This window comes from Sarcophilus harrisii, chromosome 3 (genome assembly GCF_902635505.1).
Source record: "Sarcophilus harrisii chromosome 3, mSarHar1.11, whole genome shotgun sequence".
In the NCBI taxonomy this organism is placed as follows: domain Eukaryota; kingdom Metazoa; phylum Chordata; class Mammalia; order Dasyuromorphia; family Dasyuridae; genus Sarcophilus; species Sarcophilus harrisii.
This window is the reverse complement of record NC_045428.1, coordinates 567,118,945-567,133,520: the sequence shown is the minus strand read 5'-3', so window position 1 is coordinate 567,133,520 and position 14,576 is coordinate 567,118,945. Positions and strand designations below refer to the sequence as shown.

Sequence of the window (14,576 nt, the reverse complement as noted above, 5' to 3'; positions counted from 1 at the left end):
CAAAGCACTTTACAAGTATTACCTCATTTTATCCTTACAATTTTGGAAGGTATAGGTGCTAATCCCATTTTACCGATAAGAAAACTGAGGCTGAGGGAGGGGTTTTCATTATTTTACTGGGTTTTTTTAAAAATAGCATTCTATTTTTTCCAATTATACATAATTTTTTTTTTACAATTTACCTTTTACATTATAGTTTTTACAATTTACAAAAATACAATTTTAACGTTAATTTACTTTTGAGTTTCCAATTTTCTCCCTCCCTCTCTCCCCACTTCCTTCCTTAAATGTAAGCAATTTGATATAGGTTATAGATGTGTAATCATGTAAAAGATATTCCTATATTCATCCTATTATGAAGGAACAGACCACAATTTAACAATCACCAAAAAAAATAAAATAAAATAAAATAAAGTGAAAATAGTGTGCTTCTATTTGCATTCAGACTCCATTCTCTAGATGTGGGGGAAATTTTCCACTATGGGAGATGTTTAAGCAATTAAAAAGAACTCCAAAATTTCAGTTTAAATTTAGCACTCAGTGAAAATAGATGAACTTTTTCTCATCCAAATTCACGGTCCCCCTGACATCTACAGACACTCCCCAGAGGTCCATGAACCCCAGGGCTAGACTAGATGATTTATAAAGTCTCTTCAACTTCCATTGTGCCACTGACAGAACATTTCCCTGATTTCTCCCACTTATTTGGAAGGTTGAGGCTCCTTCACAATATCCAGGAGCTCAGACCACGGTTGTATCGTGTCTCCTCAGGGACTCAAACCCTGCTGCCTGCTGGGGAAAATACCACCCCAATAAACCCCGATTGCATGTTCAGATAAATGCCTTGGTCACTTCGTGAATACATTTATCATGTAATTTCCATTTATCATGGAATTTAGAGCTGGGAAGGATCTTAGACAATCATTTTAATCCAATACCTTTCTTTCGCAAGAAAGAAAACTGAAGCCCTGAGAAGTGAGTCATTTGCCCCATCATCCCACAATTTGTTAATATCAGAAGCTTGACTTGAATAAAAGTCTCCCTGATCGTAGGTCCAGCAGTCCATCCACACCAGGTGTTCCTTAACCTCAAGTCTCCTTTCCTCTCCTTGACAGGGAATCCCCAAGCCCTTTGCTCAGCTGAGAATTCCCAATTGATCAGGGGGGCCGGTATGCTTTAGGGGGTCGGTATGCTTTACCTCATCTGTCAAACCCTGACGCCTGGAGAACGGACACCTTATGTCAGCAGCAGCCACAGACTCATTATCCAGATATCTTGACTATTCCTTTCCCTTTCCCTCCCGGATAGTCTCAGAGCCAAGGAAAGTGTCAAGAAGAAATAGCTCTGGGCTCAAGGATGTTAAAGGGAGCTCGCTTTTGATGGGACCCAAGAGGAGTTTTAAGCCAAGCCCAGGCCCAGATCCTCAGGAGCTACCAACACTGGGTTTGGGGAATCGGGGGAGTACTTGGATTTTATTTTGAGTCACATTTTATTCTCCTGCTGTTTGACCAGCCTCGATTTGAGTTTCCAGCCAAATTCTGGCTGAGAGATGGGGCCTTTATTCAGCTTGGTCGCCATCTGGTGGTCACTGGCTGGATAGCTGATGGAAAAAAAAAAAAAAAGCTTTTAAAAATTTCCTGATCCCCCAAATTAGGAACCTAGAACCACGTGATTTGAGGGTTAGAAGGGACCTCACAGCAAAGAACTGGAAACTGAGAGGATTCCCAGGCGTTGAGGAAGGGCTGAACAAGGGTATATGTGATGGAGTACTATTGTGCTGCAAGAAATGAGCAGGCAGATTTCAGAAAAACCTGGAGATTTATACAAACTGATGCAGACTGAAGTGAGCAGAACCAGAAAAATATCACGCATGGTAATGGTGACATCGCGCAGTGATAATCTATGACCGACTTAGCTCTTGTCAGTAATACAGTGACCCAAGACAATTCCAAAAAAGTCATGAAGGAAAACGCTATTTACCCTCAAGAGAAAGAACTGATGGAGTCTGAAGCAAATTGAAGAGTACTATTTTCTCTTTTGGGGTTTTTTCTTCATTTCTCCTTTTGTTTCTTCTTTCACAGCATGACTAACGTGGAAATATGCTTTACATGACTTCACATGCATAATTGTTATCAGATTGCTTGCCTTCTTGCAGAGGGAGAAAAATTTAGAACTCAAAATCTTTCCAAAAATCAATGTTGAAAACTGTCTTTACATAAAATTTGGGGAAAAAAACTACTAAATCAAATACAGAAATACAAGAAGGGGCCTCAGGGACCATCTAGTCCAACCTATATCCACAAGAAATCCCCCCTCCCCATTGTTTTTCCTTACCACAGAACTTCCACTCATTGTTAGGAAGTCTGACCTGACCCCAAAATTAAATTGGCTTCTTGGCAGCCCATCCATTGTCCTTGGTCTAGCTTCTGCAGCCAAGCAGAACATTTCACATAGTTGAAAGCCCTCCAGTCATCATTATCCCAACTCCCACAAGGCAGTCCCTCCCGGGCTTGTCACGGAGAAGATACCGCAAGGGGGCATCTAAGCAGAAATGTTGCTTTCTCAAGTGGCCATCCAGATTCTGCTCCGACACTGCCAGTAAGGAGAAACTCGACGGTAACTCTTACCTGGCCTCCAAAATCCTTCCCAACTCTCCAAGTTTTTATTTCTACAACGACACTTGAAGCATCTCTTTTAGACAGTTCTAAAGGTTTGCAAAGGGTGTGTTTGTGTTTAAAAATATCAAATCTAAATCCACTTTCTGTTCATTCTATTCTCAGGGGCTGAGCAATCAGTCAACCAGCCCAGTGCTGGGCACTGTGCTAGGATCTCTCTTGAATGAAAGAATTTATTAAGCACTTACTGTGTCAAGCACTGGGGGTACAATTAGAAAAAAGGAGACAGTCCCTGCTCTCAGGGAGCTCACATTCTAACTGAGGAAGACAACACGTATAGAAGGAAGATGAAGATCCCAGAAGTCCTAAGGACACAATACAGGGAGGAAGGCAAGACCCAGAGTTCTGCAGTCCAAATGGCAGAGCCCGGGATGTGGGTGGGGGTGGTCTGGGGAGTAGCTACGGAGGAAACACCAAGGCCTAGAAGACCTTAGATTTATTACTAGCTCAAATGGGAAGACCTGGTGGTCCTTCCTCTTACAGAAAAACAGTAACTTTCAGAGTATCCAAGTGCTATATTTCATAGCCATGTCTACTGCTCAGGGGTGGGAGTCAGAAGCATCACTGGGAAGCAGAGAGTGGATTTGAGGTGAATTTCAGTGTCCAGCCACAAGTGAGGAAGAAGAAAAGGGCAGGAAGGTTGGAGAAGGGTCCCCATCTGGTCCCTGGCTGAGTCTGGAAGGGCTTCCATTGTCACCTTCTCCCATCCATCATTCAGAAGGGATCGTCTACCTGAGAAATCGTTGAATACATGAAGATGGCCAACGTGTCCTTGCCTGTTCCATACTTCCTTTTTCAGACTCAACGTCCCCAGTCCATAGGATCACAGAATTGTGGGCTGGAATAGGGTTAGTCCGATTGCCCAGCTGGATGTGCCCAAAGTCATGCTGCTTTAATAGCTCTAAGGGTCAGAATCCTTTAATGCTTCCTCATATAACATGGATTCTATAAACTGGTCTGGACAAGCCCTGTTGTTTACTTATGTCCGACTCTTCATGATCCCATTTGGGGTTTTTCTTGGCAAAACCACTAGAGTTCTTTGTCATTTCCTTCTCCAGCTCACTTTACAGACCGAGACCCGCAGAGTTAAGGACTTGCCCAGCATCATGGCTAGTAAGGGTCTGAGGCTAGATTTGGACTTGAAAATGAGACCTCCCAATTCCAATCCCAGAGCTCCATCCACCACATCACCTAGCTGCCTCCCTGGACAAGCTAGAAATAGTGAACACAATACTCAGCAAGGAAAGAGCAAAATGGGCAACAGCCTTCATTTCTGATCTGTCGCTTTAAGTAGCCTACGATCTCCTTAGTTTTCATGCTGATCATCTCACAACACTTATTTATACAGGCCTTGAAGGCCACGAAGAACTCCAGATATTTTTTCAGATAAAACTACCACTTAACCATGTCTCATCTACTTGGGACTTGGGACATTGGCTTTTTGAACCTGTGTGTAAGACTTGACATTTATTGCTCTTCAATTCCGTCTTATTCTGTTTGATCCTATACTCTACTCTGTTAAGCTGTTTTCCTAATCCTGCCTCCATCATTCAGTGGGTGAGCTCTTACCCTCTCAGGGCTTCCTTTTATTTTCCTGCCAGTCTGTTCACACCGCACCCCACCCCCCCCACCTCCGTTCTCATTTCTGTTGGCCACCGTGGTAGAGAAAGGTGCTGGAGGGTCACAAAGGCAACCAACTGTGGGTTCAGCGTTGCCTGGATGACAAGGGCCATTTCTATAGACCTCTGAAGTTCACAAGGCACTTTCCTCACAACAACCCTGTGAGGTAGGTCATGCTGAAAGTATTATTGTCCAGGAGTTTACAGAAGAGGAAACCGAGGCTTGTGGAAGGGAAATGGAGTAGGCAGAGCGCATTAGAGAAGAACCAGACCTAGAAGTTGGTTCCTCTTTCTCAATCTAAGGTTCTCTTCAGCGGGCCACATCCGGGCAATGCCCTTGCTGCTCCGCTGGCTCAGGACGAGGAGGGTGGAGGCGGGGGTATCCCAAGCATGGGGCCAGTGGTCAAAGCCAGGCTCTCACAGAAGATCAGCACATCCAGGAAAATAAGGCAAATTTATTCAGTCTGTCAGTGGGGACCCCGAGTGTCAGGTGGACCTCTCCATTTCCATGGATAAAAAATTAGACTATTTCTAAGGTGAGAGAAGGGAACTAAAGTGGTCTGAGAAAGGATGTGGAGTGAAGCCGCTCCCTGCAGGGGAGGAAGATGGAATGAAGTGTCTGAGGAGGGGCTTCTGTGGAGCCAGGAGGCTGCGACCTCAGCCACGGGCGGCGGGTATGGCTTTGGGAACGAGTCCTGCTCTGCACTCAGGTACTCAAGGAGTGTGTAGGCAGGCCCAGGCCACGGACAGTGTTGCTACCAAGATGCATAAATAGAGGAGGTGGGGAGGGGGGGCTCAGACCTCTGCCCCAGAAGTCCCCAGGATCCAGGGCTACCTCAGCCCGGAGGCTGTCTTGGGGGTGGCCAGGATGGGCTGGTGGAGTGGGGGCCAGGGAGTGCGCTGCTGGGCCAGCTCCCGTTCAAGTCGCTTGAAGAACTTTTTGGAGGCCTTCTTTGGGCAGAGGTGGCGCAAGCACCTGGGGATCCACTGGTCAGAGACACGCTGCAGGAAAAGAAGGAGGCGATTTCTGAGTCCCACCACGTTCCCCATCCACCGGGTACCACTCATTCCCACCCCTTCCACTCCTTCTCCTCTTGTCCCCTCCTTGTGTCTGACCTCAGAAGGGGAGGGACTGAGTTATGGAACCCTGAGTAGGTCTTTGAACCTCAGTATCATCCTCTTGCAGTTCTCTGAGTGTCCAGGGAAGGGCAGTGGCCCCTAGACACGGTCCCCCATCCCATCCATCCCCGACACACAGTGGACGTGCTCCCCAGTCCCTGGGCACCTCTAGCATGAACGCGGCCACGAAGTTGAGGGCAGCCAGGCCGAGCAGAAGCAGCTTGAACCGGATATCCTGGATGTCCTTCAAAGTCAGCCACCTCAGCAGGAAGTCCAGCAGGCCCAAGGTGAGCACAACCAGGATGATGGCCAGCACCAACAAGACCAAGAGGAAAGCCACTGGGCGGGGGGGAGAAAAGCGAGAACAGGATCCATTAACCTCTTCTCTGTCAGCTTCCCCATCACATTGGAAGCTCCTTGAGGGAGTCTCTGGCCTTTCTTTGTATCCCTGGCATTTAGCACAGTGCCTGGTACACAGCAAGTGCTTAATAAATGTTTGTGGACTCTGGGGATGATGGGAGGAAGGAGGGAGCATGAAGGGGATGGGAAGGGGCTCCTGCTCCTACTGCAGGTAGGGGATCCTCCCAAGATTCCTCCCTCCTCCCACCTTTCATTTCCCCGACCTCACCATTTGTGTAGAGTGGGCGGCGGAAGGGGGGCCCCTTAGACATGGTCACAGCCAGCGTGAGGTACTGGAACCCCGAGAGGCAGAAGATGACCGTGTTCTCGTAGTTGGGCAGGTTCTGGGCCCCTGACACGGTCCTATTTAAAGGGACAAACCTGCAGGAGTAGATAGGAGGGGAAGGAGGGAAGGAAGGGGAGATACTTAAGGTTAGAAACACACCAGAATCTGGGGGAAGACCTGCAAGGAAAGCCACTCCCCTCCCAAAGTAGCCCTTTGGGGACAGCTCTAAGAGGGAGTTTTCCTGGATAGTCCTAAATCTGCTTTTTTGTAGGTTCTGCCCATTGTTCCTAATTCTGGAATTAAACGAAAAAAGTCTAATCCCAGGGCAGCTAGGTGGTGCCATGGCTAGAGCTTCAGTCCTGAAGTTCAAATTAGGTCTCAAGACACTTAACACTTCCTGGCTGTGTGACCCTGGGTAAGTCACTTAAGCCCAACTGCCTCAGGAAAAAAAAAAGTCTAATCCCGCTCCCAAATCTCTGAAGATAGCTGCTATGATCCACCTCCATGCCCACCCTCCCCTCAGCTTCCTCTTCTCCAGGTAGATGCTTCCTATTCCTTTAACTGACCCTCAGGGGGCATTAAAAGTCAGAAACAAAATTTGACCCTATGCCCTTTGCCACTTTAGTTATTTTCTTCTGAACCTCCCCAACTTCTCAATGTCCTTCTACATTCGGGAGGTGCGATATTTCTCCCCCCTTAAGGTTCCACCCCAAAAAAAGTTACCCACTCCCGGGAACCTGGAGATGGAAGGGAGAATGAAGGGCTTACCAGGGCTGGGAGACAGTGATGAAGTAGCCACTGAGCTGGATGGTGAGAACCAGAGCAGTCTGTAGGAAGAGGCTGCCCAGGACGGCTGCACGGAGCAGGGCGCCGGGGGGCCGGGAGACCCCTAATTCTGGGGCGGGCTCTGTGAAACTCATTAGCACCGTCACCGAGGTAGTGATGGCCAAATCAATGAAGAGAAACTGTAGATCACCTAGATTGGTATTGATCTGGGGGAGAGGCAAGTGGAAGGGTCATGGTACCAATCAATCAGTGAGAATTTATTAAACTCCTACTATGCGCCAGGCAGGTACTGTGCCTTACACAAGAGACAGGGTGCATCTCTAAGTCCAAAAATGGAATAGTCTCCATCTGCAAAGTATATTTTACGTAAATGACTGTAGAGATGAGAGAGGAAGTTCCCACCCTGGGAAATGAGGATTCTAGGGGGAAGGGAAGTTCTCTGAGGGCAAGAGCTATTTTGCTTTTGCTTTTTGCACACTAAGCATGAGAACAGGGCTTTCATTTGTCCTGGCTTAATATATATCAGCAACTAATAAATGCTTTTGTATTGATCCAGAGTCTAGAAACCTAACATTGAACAAAGCCATTAGCTACTGTTCACTCCTTCTCCCTGTATCCTTTAGCTAGAGCCAGAAACCAATCTGGTTACTTCACTACATAAGAAGTTTCATTGGTTGAAAAATTATCCTTGCAAAAAAAAAAAAGAAAAGAAAAGAAAAATTATCCTTGCATATGTTTTGAAAATAAAAAAACTTCAATTAAAAAAAGAAATTTCATTGGCTCTCAGTTGCCTGTGGAATAACATATAATCTCCTTTTCAGGGGGAACCTTTAACGTCCTTCACAATCTGACTTCAGGCTGGCTTTTTAGACCAATTTCCTATTACCACCTCTAATGTAATCCCTATTCTAGCCAAACTGGTCTACTTGTTGTTTTATATATCCCGTATTCATCTCCCCCCTCCGTGCCTTTGTATCTTTCATGCATGGAGTGCATTACTTTTCTGGAGGAGGTGGGTTTCCAGTTCTAAAGGAGGGTCTCAGCCCAAAAAGAGAAAGGCAAATTAGCTATTGGGGAAGTGAAGGGAGGGCTCTGCTCTCCTCTCCTCTCCCCTCAAGTCTGATTTAACTTTATACTCACAGTGTAGAGCACTAGAACGGAGATAAACTGGATGAAGCTATAGAGGGCCATGTACTGGAAAATGCAGAAGGAGGTGACCAGCGAGCAACGCCCTTCCCTGTGATATAGGGTAAGAAACACAGGTACAAAAGGAGATCAGGATTCTGAAAGAAAGATAAGATTCCCCACTAGGGACAAATGAGGGGCAGGTGAAAGCCTACCCTGGCTCTCAGTAAAAAATGGCATCTCAGTACCCATCAACTGGGGAATGGCTGAATAAGTTATGGTATATGAATGTAATGAAATTCTATTGTTCTATAAGAAATGATCAGCAGGATGATTTCAGAAGAGTCTGCAGAGACTTACATGAACTGATGCTAAATGAAGTGAGCAGAACTAAGAGAACATTGCACTCAGTAACAATATTACATCACGATCAGTGATTATAGACTTAGTTCTTAGCAATACAGTGATCCAAGAAATTTCAACAGAATTGGGGTGGAAAATGTCATATACATCCAATGAAAAAACTATGAATACTGAATGTAGATCATTGTGTCCTGTTTTCACCTTTTTGTTTTGTATTGTCTTTCTTTTTTATGATCTTCCCCTTTTGTTCTGATTTTTCTTTTCCAACATGACTTAATATGGAAATGTTAAAAATGATTACACATGTATAACTTCTATCAGATTGCTCACTGTCTTAGGGAAAGAAGAAGTAAGAGAAAGTGAGAAATAAATTTGGAACTCAAAATCTTACAAAAGTGACTCATATAATATCTTTTCATATCATTGCATTAGTAAAATACTATTAAAAATTTTTTAAAGAAAGAAAGAAAGAAAGAAAATGGCATCTCAGGGTCTGCCTATCTGAATAGATCCTCTCTCTCTCTGCAGGGGTCTGACAGGACTGGTGTTAGACCTTTGTCATTACTAATAACAGCAGCATATCCCAATACCTTTATTCTAATATAAAAAAGTATTGGTTATATCAATGATTATTTGATTAATCATTTGATTATATCACTGACACCACAGTCTAAAGGACCACAAATAATTAACCTCTATAAGATTAATTTTATTAATAAGACCAACAATTAATCAATCTAATTAATCTCTATAAGAGATTAATAGCAGTCTAATAACTTTGTTCCTGGACCATTTCTATGAGCTTCACCCAGAAACATGAGAAGGAAGAGAATATTGACGATTCTTATAATTACCATAAAATGCTAATATAATTTTTATACAGATATAAATTATATATATATATAGATATATATAGATGACAACAATGGATAAAAAGGATAAAAATTCACACTGGATTTGCTGAATGTACCTGGAAGTGGTTTACCTCTGGATGGAGTTTAGGAAATGGCCAAGATCCAAGGACAGTATCAAAAGGCCCTCTGTGGCTAACACCTGCCTGAACTAGGCTAAGAGAATGTCACCAAAGAAAAACTGAGCAAACTGTCTGGGCAAGAAATTCCACAAATTTCTATTAAATGTCCTTAGAGGCTGGGGATGGAGTTTGTGATAACAATTTGGAACCAGGTTACTGCCATCAGAAATGACAGTAGGGCTCCCTCTGAAGGAGGTTGGACTAGTGCCATGCCATGTAAAAGAACAAATAGCAGAACGGTGACTTGTCTTTGAACCATTTTTACAGGCACCCCATCCAGAAAATCCATTATCATGAGATAACGATAATACCATCAATAAATCAAGGACTTGCCATTTTATTGATGTGGGATTGATGTGGGAACTCTCAGTGTGAGAACTCTCTCTCTGGATGCAAACCGCACTAGAGAATCTTAGAGAGCCGCTTTAGACTTGTGAGATATTAAGTTATTTAATAAAGTTTGAATTTAGACTTAGCTAAATGAGTTGCACATAGTCCTACAGCTACTATTGATATGGCAACTGAACTTAGGTCTTCCCAGTTCTACCTACAATGGCTTTCTTCTCTTCCCGTGTGGCCCTTGATCAAAAATTCAATTCTCTTCCATTTTACCAAACTTGCTTCTGTTTTCAATAAGATTGGGGATAAAAGGCTGTTTTTTACTGGACCTGAAAAATCGGGTTGTTACTGAGCCCTCAGAGTAACCCCAGTGCCAATGGCATCTCTCAGTCCTTCCCATTTAAGTGTATATATCTTGTATGTACATAGTTATTTACATGTTGTCTTCCCTGTTGAGGTGTAATCTCCAGGAGGGCAGGGACCATAGTTTTGCCTCTCTTTGTAGACACACAGAAAGTATTTAGTGAAAGTTTGCCGACTAAATGACTAGTGACCCCCTCCCAAACTTTGGGAGAGGCAAGAGTTTTCTGCAAGTATAAACAGCATGATAGAAAACAGTGCTTAGTACTGGTTTCCTAGTCCCTTGATTTCCTTGGAGATTGGGAATGGGCAATAGTGTTTATACTTGGGGCTCTTTCAAGTAACCCCTTGGTCCCTGCCCTTCCCCAATCTTGTGGCCTCTAAAGATCTCTCCCACTGTGTCACTCACCTGATCACCTTAGGTACACACTCAATGTTGGTGATTTGGGAGGTGAAAGGAGATGCCACCGAAGCTTCGGCCTCAGACAGGGAGATGCCCACATCGGCTGCCTTCAGAGCCCCACAGTCGTTGGCCCCATCTCCACACATGCCCACACAGTAGCTGCCAAGGAGAGGAGGGACTGTCAGTAAGTCCTGTCCCACTCTAGGACACGTGCCCAGCTAGGTGGAGGGAGTGAGTCAATCTCAAGGGAAGGCTGGGGGCAGAGGGTGATGTTGGAAAGGAAGCCCCTGGGCACAGGTCAAAACTGGGAGGCAGGAGCTCATGGGTTTCCCTGGGCATGGAAAACTTTCAAGTCAAGCTCTCTACACCCCCAATCCCAAGATAGGGTTCACAGAAACAGAACCATCAGGGCCAGAAGAGACCAAGTAAGAACTTAAGTGTTGGGAAGCCCCTTAGAGGAAATATGGACATAGAACAGATATTTGGAAGGGTCCCATAAGGGAGAGATCAGACTGCTTTTACTTGGCTCCTACAAGACATAATTAGGAGAGGCAGAGGGAAGTCTCGGAGAGATGGGTTTCAGTCTAATTGCTAGGTTGAAGTGAACAGAGCCAAAGTCCAAACTATCATATAAAAACCTAGAACCAAACAATTAAGAACACTGATCGATACAATGAGCAACCATGATTGGAAGACCCAGACTAGCCATCTCCTGATACAGAGGAGATGCACCAGCAGGAGGGAATTACTTCTGCTCAACTATGGAAAAGTCACTGCAAGGATTTTGTTTTCTTTTTTTTAGTGAGAGTGGGGAGCGAGAGACACTTGTGAATTAAAAAGTTTTAGGAATTAAAAAATTAAAAATTGAATTTTAAATTTTATTAAAAAAAAAAAACCCATCAACAATGGGAGCTGTCTCAAAGTAGAATGGAAGACTTCAGAAAGATGTTAAGATTCCTATTTAACCAAAGGTGCGACTGACCCCTTGCCAGGGATACTATAGAAAGAATTCCCATTCAGGAAGTCATCAAAGGAAATACCCTTTGGAGTCCCCTCAAATGCTGTATCTTGGTGTTTCCTAGATCAGCTAAGGCCATCCATCTTGGGCATGTCCTTTAATTGGGTTGGGGGGGGGGCAATTTCTCATTTGTAAAACAAGTTAGTTGGACTAAATGGTCTCCAAGACCCCTAGAGTTATCCTAGAATGTCTCGTTTACAGATATATTTACAAAGATTCAAAAATATTTAAAAATTTGATGACTTGCTCATGAGCACCCAGTTAGTGTCAGAACCAAAATCTCTCATTTCCCAGGCCAATGTTATTTCTCCCTTATTTTACAAAGAAGAAAACTAAAGTCCTCAATGATAGAGGGATGTACCTTATAGTTAGGGATTTCCAGAAGTAGAGTCAAAGTTGGAACATAAAACATGAGGTGAGGCAGAAGAGATGAAGTGATATGGGAAGGGAAAGTTTGAGTTAAAAGGTCTCTAAGGGACCTTCTAATCCAATTTGCTTTTTTCTACAACAGGGGAAATTGAAGCTCCAAGAAAACCAATGTAATAAAATCCTTGATCCCTTGAAATGTTTATTCCCTTCCCAACAAAGGAAGAAACCTGGCCAGAGTTTGGGAGGAGGATGGATGGAGAGGAGGGTTCATGAGAGAATCCCTCTGTGTCATTTACTGGGATCTTAGGGGTCACTTACTCCAGGTTTCGGAAGCCACACACCAGCTGAGTCTTCTGTTCCGGCGTCATCCGGGCAAAGATGGTGGCCTGGAGCAGGATCTGGGGGTGGGCGAGAGTGCGTGGGGCAGCTGCCAGGGAAGGGGTGCAAGGAAGAGGAGGGAGGGGACTGTCCCCTGCCAGAGGATTAGAACGGGGGGGCTCTTTAGGGACCATTTGGGACCCGACCCTCCCTCAGAGGAATCTGAGATTCAGGCAAGTTAAGTCACTTGCTGATGTCATCAGAGCTGAGGGGAACCTCTGACTCCAAGGGACCAGGCAGGATTCAGAGAGGGGAAGGCCACGGCCTAGAGGGGACGAGGGGGTTAGAGGAGAGCCGTACCTTGGGCAAAAGTTCAGGAAAATGATCCAAAATCACAGCAAACGCCTTCCCATTCAGTGCCAGGTGGCAGGCCTCCCCAGTCAGCTCCACAATGTACCCTTTGGGCTGAAATAGGCCACTATGAGACCCCAAAGCTCCTGGGAGCTAGATCCTCACAGGTGCCCCATTCATCAGGCAATGGCTGAAGGGGGTGGGAGTGGGGTCAAGGAGCTGTGGGAAGTCATAAAGTCCATCCCCCTGCCTCTGTGCATGCTGCTTTCTAGACCATCAGCCCAGGGGAGGGAGGGGCTGTCACAAGACTTACTTCAGCTTGTTCCCCTCCTGGGGAGTGCTCAAAGGGGACAAACTTGATTGAAGCTGGTTTGCCACGGGCGGGGGCTGAAGCATGGACAAACACCACCGGCTCATGGGGCTTTACCATACCGCAGGACCGAGACACGTTAACTGCAGTCAGCATGTTGTCACCTGGGGTGGGAGGAGAACAGAGTCAGCAGAAGCTCCGCTGGGCCACCCCTGCCCCCGGGGCTGGCTCTGAGACATCGGTGCCCGCCCAGAGATAGAGGAGCTGAAAGCAATCATGGGAGCCCACTCCCCAGGCGCTAGGTGGGGGTCCTTCCCTCCTGCCCCCCACCCATTGTTAGGGCCCCACAGGACCCTCCCCAGGCCTCTGCCTTGGCTCACCTGTGACCATGACGGTACGGATGTTAGCCCTGCGTAGGGCTTGGATGGTGGGCTCTGTCTCAGGTTTCAGCACGTTCTTCATCATCAGAAGGCCCAGCATAGTCAGCTCGCTCTCCACTTCTGTCCTGGGGGGGAAGTGGGGACAGTGAACCCAAGGGGCCCAAGGAAGGAACATCAGGGACCTGACAGCTGTGGGGTCTCAGTCAATCAGTAAATGAGCATGTCCTTTTTTTACTGTGCTAAGCACTGGGGATACAAAAGGAATGCAAATATAACTTACAGATATGATCTCCTAGCAACCCTGGAAACCCTGGGAGGTACAATTAAGATTCCCATTTTACAACTGAAGAAACTGGGGCATACAGAGGTTAAATGACCCAGGGTTAGAGTCAATGTGAGGCTGGACTTGAACTCGGGTCTACGCCATCACCTGGCTGCCATTCGGACAAGCGGCAGAGGCTCACAGGACCCTAGGTTCAGGGCCGGGAAGTCCAAATCTAGTCCAAATCTTTGCTTTGACAGATAAGGAAACTGAGGCTTGGGAATTATGTGGCTTGCTCAGGGCTGTAGGATCAGTCAGCGACAGAGCCAAATGGGAATGCAAACTCTGTGCCATGAGTCTGACTCCATGAATGAACGAGACAGTATTGATCTGGCTGTCCAGCTGGCTCGGCTACTTCTGACCATGCCATGGCCAGAGGGGATGGACATGGAGCCACTTTGCTCCCAGTCACTGAAGCTCATCTTGGGAAAGCTCTCATTGCTCGGCGGGCTTGTCTGGATGGGCATCCTGGCAGCCCACGAGCTCCCGGAACGGAGCCCAAAGGTGAGCTCTGGGCATGAGCCAGCCAAAGCGCTTCCAACCATTTTTTGCGCCAAGAGGAGTGAAAGTCATGAAGGATGGCCACGAGCGAATGGAAAGCTAATAATGTAGCCAGACTAAGGGATGACGAACGAACAGCCCGAGAGCTTCATTCTCAGGCCACAAAACTTTAAATAGGGGGTCAGTTCACTGTCCCTCAGACTGCTGGAGGGCCAGACTATAGTAAAAACAAAAACTTTGTTTTGTGGGTCTTTAAATAAAGAAACTTCATAGCCCTGGGTGAGGGGGATAAACGTCCTCAGCTGCTGCATCTGGCCCGAGGGCCACAGTTTGAGGACCCCTGCCATAAAATATGAGAGCCCAAGAATCGGGGGTGGGAGAAACCTCAGGGGGTTCACTCTCTTGGTCTAAGTTTCTCTCCTCTGTAAAATGAGGAAATGGGATTTGGTAGATAATGAGATTACTACCTTGGACCTCAAGAGGCTCTCAGAGATCAACTA

At 45.9% G+C, this 14,576-nt stretch overlaps 1 protein-coding gene across 1 annotated transcript in view; it reads right to left on the bottom strand.

The window, feature by feature from the left end:
- Positions 1 to 2,208: 2,208 nt before the first annotated feature.
- Positions 2,209 to 14,576, bottom strand: part of ATP13A2 (ATPase cation transporting 13A2) — a 44,321-nt gene continuing 31,953 nt past the window's right edge. Inside the window, exons 20-29 of the mRNA XM_031962759.1 lie at positions 13,254 to 13,378; positions 12,877 to 13,037; positions 12,573 to 12,677; positions 12,213 to 12,292; positions 10,514 to 10,666; positions 8,025 to 8,121; positions 6,867 to 7,090; positions 6,042 to 6,193; positions 5,580 to 5,752; positions 2,209 to 5,296 (exon numbers count right to left, since the gene is read on the bottom strand). Of these exons, the coding sequence (XP_031818619.1) occupies positions 5,126 to 5,296; positions 5,580 to 5,752; positions 6,042 to 6,193; positions 6,867 to 7,090; positions 8,025 to 8,121; positions 10,514 to 10,666; positions 12,213 to 12,292; positions 12,573 to 12,677; positions 12,877 to 13,037; positions 13,254 to 13,378 (1,441 nt within the window). The 3' untranslated portion in view covers positions 2,209 to 5,125. The remainder of the gene's footprint in view (positions 5,297 to 5,579; positions 5,753 to 6,041; positions 6,194 to 6,866; positions 7,091 to 8,024; positions 8,122 to 10,513; positions 10,667 to 12,212; positions 12,293 to 12,572; positions 12,678 to 12,876; positions 13,038 to 13,253; positions 13,379 to 14,576) is intronic.